The sequence below is a fragment of the Lampetra planeri genome, chromosome 49 (assembly GCF_965212315.1).
Source record: "Lampetra planeri chromosome 49, kcLamPlan1.2.h2, whole genome shotgun sequence".
NCBI classification, from domain to species: Eukaryota; Metazoa; Chordata; class Hyperoartia; order Petromyzontiformes; family Petromyzontidae; genus Lampetra; species Lampetra planeri.
The window spans coordinates 7,600,114-7,624,043 of record NC_136155.1 but is presented as its reverse complement, the minus strand read 5'-3'; the positions used below and the strand labels follow the sequence as shown (position 1 = coordinate 7,624,043).

Below are 23,930 nucleotides of genomic sequence, written 5' to 3'. Positions count from 1 at the left end.
AATTCATATCAATTAAACAATGAATATCTATTATTGGTTGGGTTATTCACAGTTCACCAACATGCATAGTGTATGTACATTCACATTACGTATTAAATCTGTTCACCCCGCAGCGTACATCGCTGACCCCAGAGGCAGTAGATCGGCAGGTCGCGTGCGGTGGCTACTTCCACCGTGTCCAAGACATCTCGCCAGCGTGGAAGAGTAGGCCAAACACCTTCTAGAGGCACTCTCTTGTGCTCCCTCCCAGCAGAAGCTCTTCCATCAGCAGTTTTGCAGGGCGCGCGCGCCTGCAAATGTTCTTTCCGACCGCATTAACGACCCGGCGGCGTGGGACAGCAAGACTCTCCACACTTGAGAAGGTGATTTAATCTTGGCCGCTCGAGCTGGCGGTGTGAGGGCGGGGGCGGGGGGGGGAGGATCAAACCCACGTCTTTCCTTAGTTCTCTCCGCGACATCGACACAGCGTGGTCTCCATCAGCCCACTGAGGCACCCGATGGAGACGCAGTCCTTAGCGGCGGGCGGACCTGAATCTGTCCGGCGGGCGGACCCGATGGGATGGTATTGCGCGTCGCGCTCTGCTCGCCTTGCATGGGATCAGCACACTTGGGAGGATTAGCTGACTCTAGCTGCCTCGGCTGCAGCTTCTGCCTTCCGCTTAATACATTTATTGCGTTCTTTATTTATTTATCCTTGAGACCAGGGGGGAGGGGTGGTGCAGTAGGGGGGGGGGGGTGGTGCTTGCGCGCGTTCCTACGCAGAGGTTGGATCGTCACGCGGCCACTTTTTTGTTGTTGTTGTTGTTGTTCTCCCAAATGCCCTCGCCGATCCGCGGTGCCGGCAACACAAAGCATGCCCAGGGAAGGCGCCGCGACATTCGTGCTTCTGCTGCTGGGGTTTCACCAACAAGGTGAGAGGCGAGACGCGCGGCGGCGTGCGCTGTGCTGGCGTGCGGGGTCTTGTGTTGGTGAAGTGTCGTGAGACTGTTTGGTGACGCTGCTGCTGCTGCTGCGTTGACAATCAGTGGTGCACAAGCACAGTTAACAGCAACAAAACTCAACACGGTCATCGATCGCACTGCCTTAAAATAAAAAAAAACAATAGACGACGTTTCAGGCAATGGACTTTTTTGATGCGATATGAAGAATAGTCGTTACCCAAAACGTCGCCTTTATGATGCGTGTTTTTTTTCTTGTTTTAAGTCCATAATAATGATGTTGACAAACGTGTTGAGTTTTTTTTTTAGAACACGTCTCTATATCGCGTCTTGGACTCCGTTGTGCGTTCGTCGTTAAGGCTGCGGTCTCTTTTCCGCTTGCTAGTATTTTTCCAGACGCGTGCGCGTCCCCTATTTTGCATCTATCGCACCCACGTGCTGGCATGGTGGAGTGGTGGCGCAGCGGTTAGCGCACTGTGAACCCTGCGTCCCAAGCTCGAATCCCGTCCACGGCTGACTAAGTCAGTGGCCGAGCGGGAGATCTGTGAACCGGTTCAACCCCAGCACCGAACAGTGTGGTGAAGAAGTAGGGTCAAATAACCTCGCCCCCCCCCCCCCTTGCCCTTGCCTGACAGAGCATGGGGAAATCTTCATCCATTAGTGGATTGACAGAGGGTTGTATATTTTAATGCAGTTGTATCTTGCGGTGTTGTGTTGTCCGAGATCTCCCTCGTTAAAGGGGACGGCTCGTCTCAACGGAGCTCTCTGCCCAAAACAAAAGTGACAATTTGATTCACCCGCGAGCGTCGTTATTCAACGACGCTTCGTGCGCGCGATCTACCTCCGCTGTTAATTCACTGCGTGACGAGGACCTTTCCCAGCGCCGTGTTCGCCCTTACCGGTTGTTTGACCATACTTCACCACGCCGGTTAGTGTGAGTTCGGTGAGGGTGGGGGAGCTTAGACATGGGGGGGGGGGGGGCATCGTATCCAAGGCCGTAGCCATGGAGTCAACATTGGGGGGGACCAAATCTTCCAGGGTGTTTGGGGGTCCCAACCCAAAAAAAGATCTAAATTTGAAAACTCATTTCCTGCCCAAAATATTTAAAAATTCACTAACACATGGTATGGACTTTTTTTTTTACAATAATGTCTAATAGTGTATTATATTACATTGCTCTGTTTTAACTTTATTACCATTTCTTGTTTCATTATATGTAATGGCAGAGATTTGGGATTGATAAAGTACAACCATAACCACAATCATATAAACAGAAATCTATGCATTGATTTATATGAAGATAAGTCCAGATATTGTGGCCAAGATTTTGCAAATTGTTGTTTTTATCTACATAGCATAGCAATATATTGGGGGGGGGGGGGCATTTTGAGCATATTTTACGATTTGGGGGAGGATGTGTCCCCCCCCAATATAAATTATAATTACGGCCTTCATAGTACCGTACAACAATTCATTCTGACGAACACCATCCTGCTGTCCACCACGTGGTATCCACAGTAGCCGGTTTGTGTGCGTGATGGTCGCCCATCCGCGCACCTCTGCGGGCTCAAACCCTGCTGAGCTTCCGAGATCTGTCGAGATCGGGCGCGTTGCATATGTGGCTTGGTCATAGGCAGTTTTTTTGCTGCGTGTAAATAATAAGCCCCCCCCCCCTCCTCACCCTATTCTAAATGGGGCAGTCAGTCCTCCCTGCGCAGAATTACCAACGCTGGTGCGCCTACATCCAAAATTTACAAGCTTCTTATAAGCGGAGACAGGCCAAAGAGTAATTTACAAACTGCGTTCATTGACCGGCGTAGATAATGGGAAGAAGCCCGTGGGAGGTGCTTGCACTGCAGTTTTACGCTGCGCGGTTGGATGCTGTGTGGCACGGAGAGATATGCGAAGAGCAAAGACGGCCGCCAAGCGCTCGTGTTATTCGCGTTTATTATTCAGGCTCTTTTTTATTTATTGCGTAACCGCTGTAAATTGAACCTCGCCTCGTTCAGTCCCAGGGTGGACGATTTAAAAAAATGTTGATTCTGCGCGGGTCTGCCACTGGCGGTTTCACGGTTTAAATGTTGACGCTTCTCATCCTTACGAGATTCATCATCATCATCAGCAGCAGCCGCAGCCGCAGCAGCAGCAGCAGCAGCCATGATCAATCCACTGCGGGATGAAAGCTTCGTCAAGTCGTCACCATCTCGCACACCATCTCACACGGTTGGCTACGTACGGTGTGAAAGAAGTTCAACATAAATACGGCATACACACATCATGTGGACATTTCTAGGAGCCAAATATTCTTAACGCACATTTTGAAATGTGGAGGGCAAAACCGGAGGAACCCGGATAAAAATCCACGTGACCACGAGGAGAACACGAAAACTCCAGATACTGTACACAGCAGGCGTCAGGGTCGGGATCGAACCCACGACCTCCTGTATACCAGGCGAAGTAGTTAACATCTCCTAGCCACCGTGATACCCCACTTACATATGTTGCTCCGTCTGTCTAGCAGTGTAAGTCCAAGTGTGGACACTTTCATGCTTCTTTGCACACTTTTCATATTTTGCTCCATTCTCTTCATTAATGTCCACGTTTCCGATCCGTACGTCATAGCGAGGTGATATGCACATATCGACGACGTTGCTATGCACATTCGCACTGATTAAAAAACGTTTGTGAGAGGATGAAGTGGACAATTTAACCGTCGGCTGATTTGTTGCAAGACAATGCCAAGTCAAAGTGCTTCCCTGCTCAAATGAGAAATGAGCATTGGGCGGAGCTCATGTCTGTTGGTGGCCCTAAGCTGGAGGTGAAAATTCCACTTTCCTATGGTGGGTGCCAATTTATCCATAAGACGACCATTATTGACTTTGCAAAAAGTGATTGGGTTGTTGCTCGAGTTAAACTGACGGCCTATTGATTGCGTATTGATCGCTCTACCACAGTGCCACCTGGCCATAAATGAATTCATGCCGGCTTTGCACGAGTGCAAAATGTTAAGCCTCTCTGTATGTATATATGGTGAACTTCTTTCGCACCGTACGTAGCCAACCGTGCGAATCGGAGGCACGTGGAGAAGGACAACAAACCGAACAAAAAAACACAATTCTAAAAGAAACGAGTTTTCAGTCTCGATGATTTAAAAGTGCACACCTCAAAGTGGCTTCCTACCCTAGGAAGGAAGAGCGTTCCAGACGGCCGCAGAAGCGCGTCCGGAACGCTCGCGATGCAGTGAGGCCGTCTGTGCTCGATGTCCGGCCATCGGCACCTTGCCTGCCCACCACTACCACCGTTCCCCGCTGACGATGAACGTGCACCGCATAACTGACGCCACGACACAGGGCGGGGAACTGCGTACCGGACGAAGGCCTCAGCGCGTCCACGCCATCCCTCGCGTCGCCTCTAAACTAAACTATTTAATCTAGAAACTCTCTATATTTTTTATTCCACCAGGTAAGGCCCACCGAGCCAGAGGCGACCTGGCTGTCAACAATGATAGCTCAACGAAGTGGCGTATCATTATCATCACGTGGAAATGTATAAGCAGCCAGATACTCTAAACGCAGTTTTTTAAATGTGGAGCGAAAAACCGGGGGACCCGGAGAAAAATCCGCACGTCCACGGGGAGAGAGAACATGCAAAATTCCAAATATATACACCAGCAGACGTCAGGGTCGGGATTGAACCCACGAACTCCTGCATACCAGGCGAGGTAGTTAACATCTCGCCACCACTCCTGTGAACGAACTAATAATCTCTTCACTCCCTCTCCACTGTGGTCGTTTTCTCGAGCAATGCGAATGTGCAATGTCATTGGGAGGCTACTGTGTGTTGTTGTCTTGGTGTGGTCTGGGACTGTTCTTCCTCTTGTTTTGCTGCCTTGCCCAAGCTCGGGAAATTGGTGTGCTTATGTCATTCCAACTTATATACCCTATCTATTTTACGTAATTATTTCTAGCGATTGGCTTACCTTTCTTATGCTTAGCACTCCTATATTTTGTTGTTGTTGTTGTAACTTTCTGATCCGCTCCTAATGGACATCTGTGAACAAGTAAACCCGTAAAAAAAAGTTTTTCACTATAAATCCTTTATATGCGTGGCGGCTAGAGTCTTCTCGTCCTCTGGCTTGAGATGGCTGCCACCTATGGGTCAGGTGATTGTCTGCCAGTATTAAGCAATTGGTAATTAAATATTTAATTAGTTTTCCCTAAACAGTGTAAAATTTTGGAAAAAAAATTTCACGAAAATTAATTGTCACACACAACGAGTCTGTGTGGAAAATGTCAGCTCGATTGGATCACGGGAAGTGGGTTAAAAAACGAGCGAAAGATTTGCACGGTCTTAAGCAAGCAAGCGAACTTAATATAAAGGATTTAAAAATATATTCGCCTGTGGAGGACGCGGGGATCGATCCCGCGACCTTTGGCATGGGAAGCGAGGGCGCTACCAACTGCGCTACTCCGCCACGGCCTGTGGAGGGGTTACGCTCTGGGCTCCTACACTGTGACGTTCAGCCAAAGCCATGAATGAGTTGTATTTGAATAAATGTAAAATACATTTTTGTTTGCCTAAAAAGTGTAAAATGTTTGAAAAAAATTTTCACGAACATTAATTGTCTCGCACAACGAGTCTGTGTGGAAAATGTCAGCTCGATTGGATCACGGGAAGTGGGTTAAAAAACGAGCGAAAGATTTGCACGGTCCTAAGCAAGCAAGCACGCAAGCAAGCACGCAAGCAAGCAAGCAAGCGAACTTAATATAAGGGATTTAAAAATATCTTCATAGCTCATCGGTTTTCTCCAGGACGAACACAGATTCCGACTTGGGGAGCGTGCTTTTCTCACCAATCTCGTCACTCGGTCACCATCCCTCCGAGCGACGCGTCCTGCCCAAAGCCCATTTTCGTTTTCGGAAAAGTCACCGCGATGCCTCTCATGGCGATTTATCCTCTGCTTTTACGCCGACCCAGCCTCTACGCTAGCCCCGATAGTTGGACGTATATCCACATTTCTACCCCCCCCCCCGCCCTTAGCAACCCACCCGTCGAGTTATTGCAGTCTCCACATTTCCCTGCGAGTTGCGCCGAAGAGGCAACAGCAAATAAAGCGAAGTGTGCCAACGGCTTCCACCAAATTGATCAGTTCCCAGCCTCAGGCAATGGTGCCATAAATCTGTCCGTGATCCGCTTGGGCTGGGAGGTGCTAGTGGTATGGCTGCACGTGTGTGTATGTGTGTGTGTATGTGTGTGTATCGCTGTGTGTGTGTATGTATCTGTGTGTGTGTATGTGTGTGTGTATGTGTATCGCTGTGTGTGTGTATGTATCTGTGTATGTGTGTGTGTGTATGTGTGTGTGTGTGTATGTGTGTGTGTGTATGTGTGTGTGTGTCGCTGTATGTGTGTGTGTATCGCTGTGTGTATGTATCGCTGTATGTGTGTGTGTGTATCGCTGTGTGTGTGTATGTATCGCTGTGTGTGTATGTGTGTGTGTGTATGTATCTGTGTGTGTATGTATCTGTGTGTGTATGTGTGTGTGTATGTATCGCTGTGTGTGTATGTGTGTGTGTGTATGTATCTGTGTGTGTATGTATCTGTGTGTGTATGTGTGTGTGTATGTATCGCTGTGTGTGTGTGTGTATGTATCGCTGTGTGTGTGTATGTATCGCTGTGTGTGTATGTATCGCTGTGTGTGTGTGTATGTGTGTGTATGTATCGCTGTGTGTGTGTGTGTATGTGTGTGTATGTATCGCTGTGTGTGTGTATGTGTGTGTGTATGTATCGCTGTGTATGTGTGTGTGTATGTGTGTGTGTATGTGTGTGTGTGTATGTGTGTGTATGTATCGCTGTGTGTGTCTATGTGTGTGTATGTATCGCTGTGTGTGTGTGTATGTATCTGTATGTGTGTATGTGTGTGTGTATGTATTGCTGTGTGTGTGTGTATCTGTGTGTGTGTGTATGTATCGCTGTGTGTGTATGTATCTGTGTGTGTGTGTATGTATCGCTGTGTGTGTGTATGTATCTGTGTGTGTGTGTATGTGTGTGTGTATGTATCGCTGTGTGTGTATGTATCTGTGTGTGGGCAGCAGTAGTGTGGCGGTCAGTGCGCTGCGCCGTTGCGCCAACCGCCCAGCCCACGAACCGAACACCTTTTGAACGAAAGTTTCATAGCTCTTGGGTTTTTTTTTCTCTCCCGGCTTCAATCAAATGTCTTTGTTCAATGCCGCAGCAGCCCGTGAAGGCTCTGTGTGTGGAGGGGGGGGGGATCTGCATGCCCGTGTCTATTCGTCCACCATCCAGGCTTCGCGCTCCGCTGTTTTGCCTGCAACGTGGTGGTCAAGCACCGCGAGCTGGACTTTGGCTGCACCAACCCCCAGGTCATCACGTGCTCCTCCCCGCAAGGCTTCAAGGAGAGGTTCTGCTTCACGGCAGAGAGCGGTGGGTTGGTCGCGTTCGTTTGCGTTCCGAGGTTTATAAACAAACTAGCTGGAAGTACCCGGCGTTGCCCGGGCGATAAAGGCACACACATATCGACTTAGACACACACAGACACCGACACTTAAACACGCCTGATAAATTCCACGCTTTAACTCTTTTCCCATTCCGATGATGCACGTGTACGTCATCGGAACGGAATCGGAAGAAAAACTGAAATAAAATAACTGTATCGCAACCCAGGCTCCCACAAGGCCATGCGGGAGGGCGTGTGGCACAGTTTTTGACACCAGCTATCATAGAGTGCAGCGGTCGTTTCTCTACGGCCCTCTGCGGTGAGTGCAATGTCTTTAAAAGCAGCAGCGCCACGCCTCTCTAAGTAAAATTTACGATAAACAGCTCGCGCGTTACGAGAATTGGCGCTGAACGGGACACCCACCCTGCAACGTGTAGACGTCTCGGAATGGAGAAGGGTTAAGTGAAGATTTGAAGTTTCTGTCAGGCGCAACCAGGACACGTGATGAGCTGACAGCCCCTCCCCACTTTTAAATATCAAACGCCCACTCGAGTCACTTCGCCAACCCATAATGGCCAGTGTGGTGAAGTATGGTCCATCAAACCAACATTGCCTGACATGACGTGGTGAGCAGACTATATGTCTCCTTCAAAGATCTTTCCCTCCACGTAATTTTTTTTTGCACTTCATGTCAACCACAAGGCTGTCTGGGACCGCACAATCCCAGCAGCATTGGTTCAAGACAAGCACATTGTGAATTGGTTTCAACACCCAGTGTCTCACCAGCAGAACCAACGCTGGAGAACTACCAAATGATCTCGGCAAGGATCGCCTTTTTCTAAGATATTGGCCCTATTTCGACGCAAAATCACCAAATACATAACACAGATAATAATTTAAAAATATGTTTTAAGTCTCATCAACAGTGGCAGGTTTGTTAAACAAATGCCACTGGGTTGCCAGATGTTATCGGCCAGGGCGCCCGATCTATCTCACATAGATCACTCGCTCATTGTGCACGCCTTTGAAGGAGGTCTGCAGTCATCACCGCGTGTTACATGGTAAATAGATTAATAGTCTTCCATGGCAGTTTCAATTGATGACTCAACATCGCAGTGATGGAAACCACCGCTTTACAATAGTACACCATCGTTCATTCTCTTATCGACATCACAATTTTTTCAGGGTAAATGCTTGCTTTGTTTACAGGCTTCGTGACATTTGTTGATGTAACATTTTTTGAAAGGATAAAAAAATAATAATCCTTTATTGTCACGCTGAGAGGTTGGCTTTGGAATAAAAAAATAGGGCCCCAGGCTCTGTTTTACAAGCATTGCTCAAATTCTGTCCTGAATGATTTTACAAGTAAAAAATATAAACGGATGCAGATTAGGAATTAAAACATTTGGTTAGGAGACTTTCCATGTAACAAAAAATGTAGATGTCTTTATTTTTTTAAACATATTTTTTATTCATTATGGAAGCATTTGGTCCATGATGTACAAATGGCGAATATTTTCCAGCAAAGTTTGTCAAAGGGTATTTGAAATGTACAAATTCGCTTGCATCCCGAAAAAACCGCGGTTGTATTTATGCAGTGGAAATAGCAGAATCGCTCTTAGCCACGCGTTTGTGCTTTCTATCATTCCATTCGTATCTAAAAAAAAACTCAACACATTCGTCAATAACACTGCGGCCGCCTTAAAAGGAAAACGAATATATATCATCGGCGATGTTTCGTGGTAATGGGCCTTCTTCAGAACACATTAATAGAGATGTAGAGAGGAGCCGACACGAGATTGCAGGGGTCTCGTCCTTTATTCCTTTCCTTCCATTCACACCTGTCGCCACCCGTCCCAATCCCGTTCCCGCCAAAGGCCCCTCTTTCCCGCCCGTTCTCTCCTTATATCCCCTCGATCACCCCTCCCCCTAACCCATCTATTGGTGGGAATCCTTCCCCTGACACCCCTACATCACCCCCCCCCCCCGGAGAAAAATTAACCGTCCTCGGTTCTGCCTCCCCCATGGACCATTTAAGTCTCCCCATGCCTCCCACCACTGACAGTGACGACAGCCCTTACCCCCCCCCACAACCATACAATGCAATATAACACAACAAATCAATTGCGCGGCCTGCCCAGGTCTCCAGCCAGCATCCCGTAACAGCCCGGACATCCACAGGCAGCAGATGACCGTGGCGGCCCCCTCCTTCGAAGGCCCTCTCGTCGCGGTCCCTGGTTCGGTGGTGCCGGTGTCGCCTTGCCTGGCGCCGCTGTCTCTCCGGCCCCCGCTCGTGCCGCCGCTCCGTCAGGCCTCACATGGGGTGCTGTAGGTGACAAGGGAACACAGGGCCCCGAACCCCCTGCCGGTCGGCGCGTGGTGGTCGGCGACCTTGGCCTGGGTAGGGATGATGATGATGTTGGCAGTGATGTTGGTGGTGATGTTGGTGAAGATGACGGTGGAGAGATGTATGGCTTAAGGCGGGTGGGGTGTACAAACCATCGTCGCTTACCCAGTTGGACCTGGACGCACTGCGGTCGGAGTGCTTTGATGACCTCGACCGGCCCTTTCCAGGGTCGGTGCAGCTTTGGTGAGAGGCCAACCGGCACCTGAGGACAGTGTAGCCATGCCTGGTCCCCGACTTTAAAGGGCTTGGCTGTCACTGTCCTCTCCCGTATCCGTACATTACTCTCTTGGCTCGCGGCCGATGCGGCCTCGGCTGCTTGGCGGGCCTCTCTCAAATAAATGAGGGAGGTCTTTAGTGCCTTCGGCCATGCGTCGGCTCTTGCCGGAATGTCCGTCAGCTGCACCTCAATAGGCGGAACGGGATCCCGTCCGTACATCAGGAAAAACGGCGAGAACCCCGTCGCCGCGTGTGGGGCCACCCTGTACGCCGCTAAGACCGATGGAATGTGGAGGTCCCAGTCGGAATGGTTTTCGTCCACCACTTGGGACAGCATGGCCGCTATGGTGCGGTTAAGCCGCTCTACCATCCCATCGGTCTGGGGATGATATGGAGATGTTCGGACCTTTTTAGTGCCCAGGATAGAGCAGACGTCCTTCAATAGCTGTGAGGAGAAATTCCTGCCCTGATCCGTGAGCAACCGCTCCGGTGCCCCTTTATCAAGGACATAGCCTCCCACGAAGGCATCGGCGATGGTCTGTGCCGTTTGGTCCGGGAGGGCCCACGCCATCGGCCACCTCGTGCAGTACTCGACTCCGACCAACAGGTATTTATTTCCCCGTGGCGTGACCGGCAGCGGTCCCAAGATGTCCAACGCAACCAATTCGTTGACCCTGGTCACCGTGATGGGCTGTAGGGGCGCCCGGCTTACCCGGGGTGGCGGCTTTCGCCGCGCACATTCGACGCAGGTAGCGACCCATCGATGCACGTCAGCGGTCATACCTGGCCAAAAGTACCGACCCTGTAATGTGTGCAGTGTCTTCCGCCCTGCCAGATGCAGCAGCTGGCGGCCGTGTACGTCCATAACCAATTGTTGACGCAGCGACTCCGGAACTACCAGGCATCGCCGGCGCCCTGTCGGGTCCCATCGCATGAGGAGATCCTCCCATACGATGTACTCCTCCCCCCCTGCCTCTGCTGAGGCGCGTAGTGTTCGCAGTGGGGCTTCCTCCAGCTGTAGCCGTCTCCAATCGTCCAAGGTCAGCCCCAGGTCGTGGTCGGTCAGCTGGACCTCACCCTGTGCGCCCTCCGCCGTGCGTACGGGAGCGATGACCGTCCCCTCCGGCCTCGCCTCCTTGCAGCGTGCCCCGCCTGTGGTGCATGCACAAGGGCCCTGGGGCACCAGTCGGGACAATGCGTCTGCGTTGGCATGTCTGGTCCCTTTGCGATGCACTACTTGGTACCTGTACTCCTGCAGGCGTTCTATCCATCTGGCCAGCTGGCCCGAAGGCTGGTCGATGCGGAGCGAATACTGCAAGGCCGCGTGGTCAGTGCGGACCGTAAATTTGCGACCATACAGGTAGGGTCGGAATTGCTGCACAAAGTGAACGACTGCCAGGAGTTCCCTACGTGTGACGCAGTAGCGCTGCTCCGCTGATGAAAGCACGCGACTACCATAGGCGATAACCACCTCCCGACCCTGCTGGACTTGCGACAAAACACTGCCGATGCCCACATCGCTGGCGTCCGTGTCCAGGATAAAGGGGAGGCCAAAATCCGGAAAGGCCAATGGTGGTGCATCTGTCAGACGTGAGCGCAGCTGCTGGAATGCCTCTTCCTCCAGAGGGCCCCAATAAAACCTCTGGTTCTTCGCCGTCAACACGTGCAAGGGCTTGGCAATGGTTGCGAAGTTGGGCACAAACCGGCGGTAGTAAGAAACGAAACCCACAAACCGGCGTACCTCCGGAACCGTTGTGGGAACAGCCCAGGCCCTCACGCAGGCCGTCTTTTCCGGGTCAGTAGCCACTCCCGACTCACTGACGACGTGGCCCAAGTAGCGTACCGACGACTGCATAAGGTGGCACTTCGACGGCTTGAGCTTCAAGTTCGCGTTCCGGAACCGCAGGAACACCTGACGCAATCGGTCAATGTGTTCCTCGAATGATCGGCTGAAAACAATGACGTCGTCCAGGTAGATGAGGCACGTTTCCCATTGGAGGCCTGCCAAGGCCAACTCCATTATGCGTTGGAACGTTGCCGGCGCCGTCTGGAGGCCCATAGGAAGGCAGTTGAACTCGAACAGGCCCTGTGGTGTCCGGAATGCTGTTTTAGGCCGGGAGTCCGCGTCTAGTGGGACCTGCCAGAACCCGGACAACAAATCCAGCGTACTGAAAAATTTTGCTCCCGCCAGTGCATCCAATGAGTCGTCGATACGTGGTAGGGGATATGCGTCGGCCAGCGTGACGGCATTGAGGCGTCGGAAGTCCACACAGAATCTCAGTGACCCATCTGACTTCTTGACTAGGACCACCGGTGCCCCCCAGGGACTCGAGGATGGAGAAATTATGTCGGCCCGCAGCATCTCCTGCACCGCTTGTTGAATGTGCCCTTTTTCCAATGGGCTCATTCTATATGTGTTTTGGCGCAGGGGTGCGGCATCTCCCGTGTTGATGTGGTGCTGTGACAGATTTGTGCGCCCTAGGTCGAACGGTCCCCGGCTGAACACGTCCGAGAACTCCTGCAATAACGAGTGCAGCTGCTGTTTCTGGTCGGGCGGCAATCCCGGCTCAGGCCCCGCCAGCTGGTCCATCCACGATTTGGCCCCTCTGTCCTCGGACTGGCTGATGCTGCCTACAAGCTCGGGCTCTGTCCCTGGGGCTCCTAGTGACAAGGGACTAACGTGGGCCAGAACTGTTCCCTCCTGCACCGTCGCTGTTCTATCGGAGGTGTTCAGCACCTGAATGAACAGATGCTGGTTCCTCTGTACAATAGTTTCGGCCCCCACCAGCGCATGACGATCCATGGCCGCTGACGCCGGAGACACCAGGATGGGTGAGTCTGGTCGGGCTGTCACGAGGGGGGACCGATATTGCAGCGGAACCAGCATCTGGGCTGCCGGGGGAATGGAGACAGACTTACTGACCAGAGCCTGCACGTAGGGTACACCCCGGCTGGCCCCCTCCGCCTTTAGGAAATGGAGATGCGTTCCCTGGACTTCCACCCGCCCATTGGCCAGATCGATTTTCATTGGCATCCGCCTCAGAAAGTCCGTCCCCAACAGGCAGGGTACGGGCAACGTTGCGGAGACAAGGATGGGTCCTGCTACCGAAAGCTGCCCAATCTGTATCGGGGCTTCAACCTGGCCCAGGAAGCCCATGCTGCCTCCATTTGCTGCAATGAACGTTGTCTTGACGGGGACTAAAGGTCGGATTTTATCCGGCAGCATCTCATGCATGGTGCTCGAGATGATCGTGGCTGATGCTCCCGTATCGACCAAGATACGTGCCGACACTCCCGCGATTTCCCCGACCAGGACCGAGGTTCCTGACGTGGCCGCTACCACCCGCCTTGCCAGCTTCCTCCATTGTGTGGCTGAGTCCGGCCACTGACCAGGCGGCGTCTCGTTATCCTGTGGTGCATGGTGAAATGATGGGGGATGGGTGTGGATGGACTGAAGATGGGGTTCCTCCCTTTGGAGTGCGTCACAGCAGGGTGAACGCGCCCTTGTTACATAGTGTGGGCTTACCCCTGGGTTGCGGGCTGGGCTCTCTATGTAGTGCAAATTGCCCCCCCTAGGTGACGTAGGATGGGCCCCCCTTGTGGTGTGGGGGGGCCCCCCCATTGTAGGGGGCGGTGGGGACTGGGGGGTGGGCCTTCCCGTGAGCCCCTCCCTTTCCTTTGTCACGGGGGCGTGGTCCCCCTGGTTCCGTCTCGCTCTGTCGCAAAGCGGTGGTGAGGCGGGTCGTGGAATTGCTCCAGGGCGCAATGTCAATCGTGTGGGCTGCCTCCGCCCCCGGGCCGTTGCCCCTGGCAACTCGCCGGCGTTGCAGGTAACTGGTGACGTCACGCCCGCCGGCGACGTCACGCCCGCCGGTGACGTCACGCCCGCCCGCGAACCCACGCCCGCCCGCGAAACCACGCCCACCCGCGACGTCACGCCCGCCCGCGAAACCCCGCCCGCCCGCGAAACCCCGCCCGCGCGCGACGTCACGCCCGGCATCGACGTCGCTTCCGCCCGCGACGTCACCTCCGCCCGCGACGTCACCTCCGTCCGCGACGTCCCTCCCGGCGTCGGCGCGACTCCCGGCGCGGTCCCCGGCCTCGGCGCGATCCCCGACGCGGTCCCTGGCCCCGGCGCGATTCCAGGCGCGGTCCACGGCCCCGGCGCAATTCCCGGCGCGATCCGCGACACCACTTCCGACCGCGACGTCACTTCCGGACGCAACGTCACGTCCGTTCGCGACGCCACTCCGGGTCGCGATGCGACCACAGGCCCCGGCGCTATCCCCTTCCCCCGACCAGAACAGCGGGGACCGGGAAACGACACCACCGGCGCCCACCCCGAGGAGACTCCCGGTGAGTTCGCGGCGTCGGAATTGTAATTACCCGGCCCGCCCGAGAGGCCGGGTGGGACGGCGTCACTCGCCTGGCTCCTGTCGGCGTTCGGCCCCGGCAGGTTCCAGGTGACGTTGGCGGCCTCCGGCTCCGTGCGGCACCCCCTCGCCACATGCCCCTCGCGACCACAACGGTGGCAGACCCACGGGGCGTTGCGTCGGGGGGGCTCGGCGCGATGTTGTAGAGGCGGCTGCCAGCGACGCGGCGGCTGGTCCCTCTGCTCCGCCAGTCCCCGGATCGCCGCGTACACCTCCCGCAGCGATGGCTCCGTCTCAGACGTCGGCGGTCCGTCCCCAGATGCCCCACCGGCAGCCTGTGGTGACGGTGCAGGTTCGGCGGTTAGTGTCGCTGGACCAAGTAGCGCCGCAGCAACGGCTCGGCTGTTCACCCCCGCCGCGCCAGCCACCGGCCCCACGGGTGGCGCCCGGCCCATGACCTGCTCGTGGGCTTGGATGGTCCGGGCAGCCCACAGCGAGGTGCGTTCTTCCGGCGTCACTACGGGCATTACAACGCCGGCGCGGCAAGCGTAGGCGATGAGGTGCTCGACCACGAGGTCCTCGAGCGCTTCTTCAGCCAGGCGAGGGAAAGCTCTCCTCGCCAACACGAGCAGCGCCCCCCTGTAGGCTAAAGGGGATTCTTTAGCCCCTCGCTGGCGATCCTGGAACCGTTTAAAGGCTCCTTCCGCCGGGCAATAGATCTCCCCCAAAGCCTCGTAGGCCGCCTGTAGCGTGGACTTGCTGTGCGAGGGAAGGGAGGTGTAAGAGGAGAGTGCTTCTTTGCCCAGAACAGATGGCAGCGCTCGTAGGGCCTCTTGGTCTGTCCACTCGAGAGCGTGGAAGGCAGCCTCGAATCGGCGGACAAACTCCTCCCAATCTTCTTCCTCAGCCACAAACTTGTCGACGGGCCCCAGCCGACGCGGCCGTCCGGCCACCTGCTCTCCGTGTTGGGTGTTTAGCCCTGGGGGTTTTGGCGGGAGCGGCGGCGGCTGGCGTGACGAGGTTGGTTGCGGCTCCTGCCCGGCCGGCTGGTCGGCGTCCGGTTCCCGTGGCCTCTCGTCCCGTAGTACGCGTGGGGGTGGGGGTCCCGGTGCCGGCGGGCCCCCCATAGGGAGCCTCTGCAAGAGCTCCTGGAGCGCCCTCTCCACGCGGGCCATGCGGTCCTCCATGCGATCCTCCAGGCGATCCGGGCCCCCTTCTGCTGCTTCTGACAGCAGGCCCCCTTGTTGCCCAGGATGTGAAGGATCCCCGGCCCCTGCTTCCTCCTCCCTCGGCTCCCTCCCGCGAGGATTCTTCTTTGTAGCCATTAGGATCCCACCGCTGCCACCAAATGTAGAGAGGAGCCGACACGAGATTGCAGGGGTCTCGTCCTTTATTCCTTTCCTTCCATTCACACCTGTCGCCACCCGTCCCAATCCCGTTCCCGCCAAAGGCCCCTCTTTCCCGCCCGTTCTCTCCTTATATCCCCTCGATCACCCCTCCCCCTAACCCATCTATTGGTGGGAATCCTTCCCCTGACACCCCTACAGAGAGGACAGAGTGGACAATACGAGTTGGAGACTGAACTTTACACCATGGTGCCTGATGAGAATTACATTGAAAAAATTCTGATGGCCAAATTTGTTTAAATATTGCCTCCGATCAAATCAAGTGATTTCGTTTTTATATAAAAAATGTTTTAATTATTATAGTAGGCCATTGCAGTGCCTCGAATAAACACTTGCAGAAGTGAAAACATTACTCGGTGCAAACCATCGAAGAGAGTCACCGGCTGAGTTATTTTCTGAGCAACTATTTTACCTCAGAAGGTCATCACCGAGTCTGAACGCAATTCTTTAAGGGAGGTCTGCTTGCAGTGGCTGTCCGCTTCAATACAAAAAACCCCATTATATTTCGTGGCTATTATCAAAGCAGAGTACCCAGGTTAAAAAAGAGAAAACCCACGTGCAACAGATTTGCTCAACTCCACAAGGAAAGGTCGGAACCACGTTGGCTGAACTGTCAGCAACGTGGTTCCGACACGGTAGTGTAGTGGTTAGCGTGCCACGTTACCAACCTGGCGACCCGGGTTCGATTCCCGCTCACGGCCAACACCAGTGACGATTATTTTAACCGGTCCTGGGCCTCCCCTAGGTCGACTCAGCCTCAAATGAGTACCTAGTGCTGTGTAAACATCGCCACTGGGGAGACAAAGGCGGCCGGGCGTGGTGTTGGCCACCCACTCCATCGTGGACCGTGCCGGCCTTCATAGGTGCTCGCTAACAGCACTTGCCCCAACAGTCTCTTGAGGCTATACGGGGGATCTTTGTGTTTGATGTACGGCTCACCCGATGCGCTTTAGTGCGTATGTGTGTTGAACTTCTTTCGCACCGTATGTAGCCAGCCGTGCGAATCGGAGGTTGCGGGGGAAGGCCAACAAACTAAACCCAACAAGCCGTTCTAGATAAATGAGATTTCAATCTAGACGATTTCAAAGTGCACGGCTCCAGTGGCTTCCTAATATTGGACCGGGAGAGCCTTCCAGACCGCCGCAGAAGCGCGTCTAAAATGCGCGATACGGCGACCGCCTGTGTTTGATGGTTAGCCAAGAGCTGCTGCCGCTACTGCTGCTGCGAGAATGACCCGGAGTTGGCGTGGTGGTTTATGCTCCTGGACGAGATCAGCGAGGTGTTGTGGTCCGTACCAAGCGTTTTGCTCACACGTGCTGACCACGTTCCTCAAGATGCTCCCAGGGCGTAGATCGAAACGTTGGACATCGCGTTCGTCCTTGTTGATCCCTCTATGTGCATTTCAGGCCAGGCGTTCATTTTAAGTTGCCTTATCATTCCCTAAGGGAGGCCCATCAATGTCTAATTTAAGCAGCATCATCAAATGGTTTAATGTTATTTTAATTATATGCGGGATTTGGTCCCATCGTCATTATAAACTCTCCGCTGGCACAAACTCAGTGGTGTGTGGCAAGTCAATTGTCACTGCTGCGTGGCTTTCGCGGTGGTGCTGTTGCAGCTCCCCGATGTTGCTGTGCAGTGCGTCGTTTGGCGCGGTGTCCGACGTTTCGCTCGTGCGCGCTGGGAGCTTCTTCAGGAACTGAAGTGAGCAGCTCACTTAATCCCCTCCCTGACGTGGCGTCGCTCGTTGTTGACGATGCCAATCATCGTGGAGAACTGACAACACCGTCGGCGGCGGCCGGCAAACGCAGCTCTCAACTCAGTTGCCGGAGAAGCTGCCGAGCAGGTGTGAGCGAAAAGCGTCGGACATGTGACCCTGTTGGTTTCCCCCCGCAGTGGCGCACGGCGCGGTGGTGTCGCGGTCCTGCGCCACGTCTCGCCAGTGCCACGAGGTGGCCATCCCGGGCGTGCGCGTCCACTGCTGCGAGGAGGACCTCTGCAACGGAGGCCTCCGCACGGCCGCGACTCCTCCCCACGTGGCCGCCCACGCCACTCTGCTGCTGACGCTCACGCTGCTGATGGGGGAACTTTGCACGTGACGGCAGGGTTCTTATTTTAGCCTCTCATCCGCCTCCCTCCCTCCCTCCCTTCGCCGTCCTCCTCCCCTGCTCCTCCGTCGTTGGCTTGGCTTCATCTCGGCGGTCCGGATTAATGCCGTTCGCGACAAAGGAAAAAGGCCCACCAGGGATCAGGCATTAGAAAGCCAATTATGTATAATGTCGGCAAGCAGTTTTGTATGGTCTAAAAGCTTACTCCAGCTTGAATGTAAAAGTCAAAAGTGTCTCACTACTCGAGTGAGCAATCGGGCGGCACTTATCTCTGTTGGCAGGTCTGCAAATTCCACATTCCCATGACAAAGGCAAGTCCGTGCTACGACAAGCAGTCCTCGTTTTGTTCGCGTCGCGTATCCATTTGCCTGCTGACGCTATGCATGAGTGGTTTGGAATGGCACAAGAATGCTCTTACACAATTTGCTATTTGTTTAATGTTAATCGTCACGATGGTTTCGGATCAGTGGGGTTCTGATTCGCCAAGGTTAACGGCCCTGCCGGGGAGCGGACAAGTCAACACGACCTGAATGCAAGAGCTGCATTGCCATCTGTGGCAAGAGCGTCCGTAGAGGTATCATCCGATATATATATGAAATCATTGTAATTAGACAGCAGTTTGAAGCGTGCAGTCGAATTGGTGGAAGCATATTTATCACGAACAAAGTAACGGGTTTAGTTTTTCAATTGAAAAGCACGACTCGTGAGTAAAAGAGAGCTCATGAGAGAAACATTCGGAACAATCGCAGCTGAGATGGTGGCCAACACCTTTGGACTCTCCCCAAACATCGATGTGACGTTCACCGCCAATGCCACTGTGGTCACGTGGAGGTTTATAGGGATGACGCGAACACGGTCAAATGTTCACACGACCACGTGCGCGTGTGAATATGTATCCACCGAGCTCGCGCACTGTCGAATTACAATTCTTTAGTTCTTTAATAACGGATGATTCGTTTACGGAGACTCTGTGCGCTTCTTCAGGTGTATATGCATGTGGGACAGGATTGTGAATCCACAAATGTGTAAGAGTTGCCCAAGATGTTTATTATTATTAGGTGACAGCCTTTTAGACAATTCCACATGAAGGACAAAAACAAAATCTGACTGTCCCCGTGCTTAAACGAACTGCTCTGTTAGTGGCCCTGAGACGGGGGTGGAAATTCCTCGTTCCCATGGCTGGGGCCAGGCCTTCCACGGGGCAATCACTCGTTTTCCTTTGTCAAAGTTATTTAAAGCACTTCGTCGTAACTGAGAGAAAATCAACTTGTACGTTCGCATACACACTATTTAATGAACAATATCAACCGTGGCCTCTGCACTTTTGGATAAAGGCCTCGCCATGCAAAAGATGAATCAAGCTCTTGCGCACGAACTGATTCCATAACTCCGCCTCATCGGTAGATGTCCCCTTGGGCACATTTCACACGGTGTAGGATATTGAACGTGGCCCATGTTAACCAGCATGTCATTACGGGTTGCTTTGTAATTAATTCAATTGAAGTACAGTGCTTAGAAAATGTAGTTGGTAGTGCATCCAAAATTAGGTTAAGTGCTTTTTGCACTGCAATTTGATCGTGCGGACGTGAGATTGAGTCCTGGCCACGGCAAACATCAGTGGCTAGCGATAATTAACGCATCGTTACTCTTCCACCATCGCTGTTCCACGCCATCACATCTGCCCACACTGACGAGCATGGTGAAGTATAGTCAGCCATCCCTGTGGGTTTACACATTTCTATATATTTTTTAATCGCATACAATACAGACTAATCTACACCGTAGATCTGATGGGTGTTTCACAGTGTGTGTTTGTAAGTCTCTATTCTCACGTGTGGAATGCTGCAGGTGTGCGTATGCTTACCAAGGTAGCTGCAATATGGCGTTACTGCAAATTCGTGGCACGATGTAAGGTCCACGATTATCGTATCGTCCCTATTGCGAAGTATCGTGATATCGTGATTTAGCTGCCTAGTTTTATTTTACTCAGCTATTCTATTTGCCCACGAAATAATTCCACAATGCCAAGCGCGCAAGTTTATAAAAAAAAATTCGTAAATAACCGTCATCTGTTTGATGAGTGATTTTCGATATATGAACCTTATGGCGCGACCCCGGGGTCCCGATTAAACGGAAGTCAAAATCGTGATCAATAAATTTATTTTTGGCGACTCCGTCCCACCGCGCACACGAACCCCGCGACCCGCCTGGCGCGGATCGTTCTGTTGTCGCGTCGTCAGCAGCAGCAGAAGCTGCAGCAGCAGCAGCAGCGAGGACGAATGCGCAGAAGAAACGAAACTTTGATTAGCGCATCGTGTGGAGCTCGTCGAGAGGGACAGATCGCCGCGTCGTTCGCCTTCAACAGACGTGAAACGACGTCGCGACGCAGTTTATGCGAGAGCCGGGGGCTGACGGGGGGACCCCGGTGTCCCGCCATGAGGTTCATATAAGGGGCCGTCCATAAATGACGTCACGCGATTTTGGACGATTTTTCACCCCCCCCCCTCGTCACACGGCGTCACAAAAAGTTAGATCCCCCCTCAAATATGACGTCACAAGGCTCTGCCCCCCCCCCCCAAAACCATATTTCCATTTTGAAAATAAAACATGCTTGAAATCGCTTTAAACTATCGTCATTTAATGTGGCGCTGCACTCTGATGTCTGATGTTGTAGGAGTGTATTTCACGCGATCGTCCCAATTCTATATTTATTTAAAGTTGCGCATTTTTACGTGACGTCACAATTCTCAAACCCCCCCGCCCCTCGTCACACATCGTCACAAATGTCTGACACCCCCCCCCACCCCCTAGGTGCGTGACGTCATTTATGGACGGCCCCTAAAACAAAAACATTCTTGGAGTGATCGATGCCGCGCGCTTGGCTATATGGCCTCACACTTCCCATGAATTCACGTAATTCGCGTGTGACTGGCGGCATGTGAGTTGCCCGTTCGTGGAGAGGCTGCGGTGTTCACAGCGACTCCGCAAGGCGCAGCCTCTCCCGTTGTGAGCGAGGTGCGGGTTGCAGGGCGTGTGACTGATCTGTGTTCACGATTGGGAGGTACAGCCGAAGCACAACGGGACGATCGCGATAACTGTCAGATCGTGACGCGTCGCATTATATCATATTGTTTCGCGAGACGTGATATAATCGGGCAAAAACCGCGTATGTACTGTTAAGATGTGCGTGTCTATAAACTAACTGTGTGCTGTGTGTATTAAGTGGTGGTTTATACGGTGCGTGACCGCGTGCCATACTAGCGATCCTCATAATACTGCATACACGTGTACACGAGAACAACACGGAACACCACACACACGTGTACACGACAACAACACGGAACACCGCACACACGTGTACACGAGAACAACACGGAACACCGCGCACACGTGTACACGACAACAACACGGAACACCACACACACGTGTACACGACAACAACATGGAACACCACACACACACGTGTACACGAGAACAACACGGAACACCACACACACGTGTACACGAGCACAACACGGAACACCGCACACACGTGTACACGAGAACCACACGGAACACCGCACACAAGTGTACACGAGAACCACACGGAACACTACACACACGTGTACACGAGCACAACACGGAACACCGCACACACGTGTACACGAGAACCACACGGAACACTACACACACGTGTACACGAGCACAACACGGAACACCGCACACAAGTGTACACGAGAACCACACGGAACACTACACACACGTGTACACGAGCACAACACGGAACACCGCACACACGTGTACACGAGAACCACACGGAACACTACACACACGTGTACACGAGCACAACACGGAACACCGCACACAAGTGTACACGAGAACCACACGGAACACTACACACAAGTGTACACGAGAACAACACGGAACACCACGCACACACGTGTACACGAGAACAACACGGAACACCACACACACGTGTACACGACAACAACACGGAACACCACACACACGTGTACACGAGAACAACACGGAACACCGCGCACACGTGTACACGACAACAACACGGAACACCACACACACGTGTACACGAGAACAACACGGAACACCGCACACACACGTGTACACGAGAACAACACGGAACACCACACACACACGTGTACACGAGAACAACACGGAACACCACACACACACGTGTACACGAGAACAACACGGAACACCACACACACACGTGTACACGAGAACAACACGGAACACCACACACACACGTGTACACGAGAACAACACGGCACGCTTCCTATTCCTGCAGAGACGCTCTCCCACAGAGGACAGCTGGCAGTGAGTGTCTCTGTGTGTGTGACTGTGAGTTTGTGTCCTCGCTCGCGACTAAGAGCGGTGACAGCGATTATCTGAACCGGTTCTTGGCCTCCCCTAGGTCTACTCAGCCTTGAAATGAGTACCTGGTGTGGTGTGTAAACATCACCACTGGGAGACAAAGGCGGCCGGGCGTGGTGTTGGCACCCACCTCCTCGTGTGCCGTGCCAGCCTTCGTAGGATGCTCGCTAACAGCACTTGCCCCAACAATTTGTTCAGGCTATACGGGGGATCTTTGTCTGTTGTGTCCCCGTAAACATGGAACGTTGGTTCTATGGTTCCAGCTTCATGCCAACGTTGCCTGGCCATACGTTGCCATGTTTTACTGGGGTGTGTGAGTGTAGAGAGCGGTGGCACAGTGATTAGCGCACTGCCCGACCTTAGTTTGATTCCCGTTCACGACCAATAACAGTGACGAATAATTGAATCGTTCTTGCGCCTCCGCATGTCGACTTCGCCTTACATGTGTACCATGTACGATGTGTGAAACATCGCCACTCGGGAGATATAGGCGGCCGTGTGTCGTTCCGGCCTTCATAGCCCCAACAGTCTGAGCTATACAGCTCCTTTACAGAAGCGACTTGGCCACAAATGATAGCTCAACGAAGTGGCCCATCGTGTGGACATTCACAGCAGCCAAACACTCCAAACGCATGCTTCTAAATGTGGAAGCACACAAATCGGAGGACCCGGAGAAAAATCCACGCGACCACAGGGAGAGAGAGAGAGACACGCAAACTCCAAATATACAGCAGGCGTCAGGGTCGGCCGGGTTCGATCCCACCACCTCCTGGAAACCAGGCGAGATGGTAAAGGCTATACGGGGGATCTTTGTCTTTGTGTGCTTGAGTGCCACTGGGTCACTGAGCATGGGCCGATGCATGATGTACGATTTCATCCCGACGCTACTGGATTTGCGTTTCGACCACTTTGTGCGTGTGTGTGCACGCAACCTCCGTGAAAGTGATCGTGAGCATTCTTGTGGAGAGCAACGATAACAACACGACAAATAAGCAATGTGTCTCACGTCAGACATCCGTCTCTCCGTATAACAAAATAATAAAGGTCTCTCTCACACAACCCATCGGCTACGCGGATTTCTGGGAGTGCGTAATTTTATCCGCATTGTGTCAAGGGGCCGTCCATAAATGACGTCACGCACTTGGGGGGGGGGGGTCAGACATTTGTGACGATGTGTGACGAGGAGGGGGGGGGGTTTGAGAAATGTGACGTCACATTTGCGCCACTTTAAATTAATTAGACAACACGTTCTACTTAATTAATTATACTTTTTAATAAATGTTTCTCGTACAACATCAGAGTGCAGCGCCACATTAAATAGGCACTACAATGACAATAGTTTAAAGAAATTTGAAGCATGTTTTATTTTGGGGGGGGGCAGAGCTTTGTGACTTTTTGTGACGCCGTGTGACGAGGGGGGGGGGGGGTCAAAAATCGTCAAAAATCTTGTGACGTCATTTATGGACGGCCCCCAAGACAGGCAACCCCTGGCCCGAGTTTCAACACGCGGCGTCTCTCATCAGCAGTAGAGGGCCTCCCTGCGGTGTTCAATACGGCAATGTCGGTCGTAAAATGAGATCGCCGGTTTCAATATTGAATGTTGAACTGCTTTAGCAGCGTACGTATCCAACCGTGCTAATCCGAGGTGCGGGGGGGA

General features: G+C 53.0%; 1 protein-coding gene across 1 annotated transcript; it reads left to right on the top strand.

Moving 5' to 3' along the window:
* The first annotated feature begins 763 nt into the window (after positions 1-763).
* Positions 764-23,332, top strand: LY6D (lymphocyte antigen 6 family member D). The gene is made up of 3 exons (XM_078616060.1): positions 764-911; positions 7,242-7,379; positions 17,691-23,332. The coding sequence occupies exons 1-3, from the start codon at positions 854-856 to the stop codon at positions 17,891-17,893; spliced, it is 399 nt and encodes a 132-aa protein (XP_078472186.1). The 5' UTR covers positions 764-853; the 3' UTR covers positions 17,894-23,332.
* Positions 23,333-23,930: the final 598 nt, after the last annotated feature.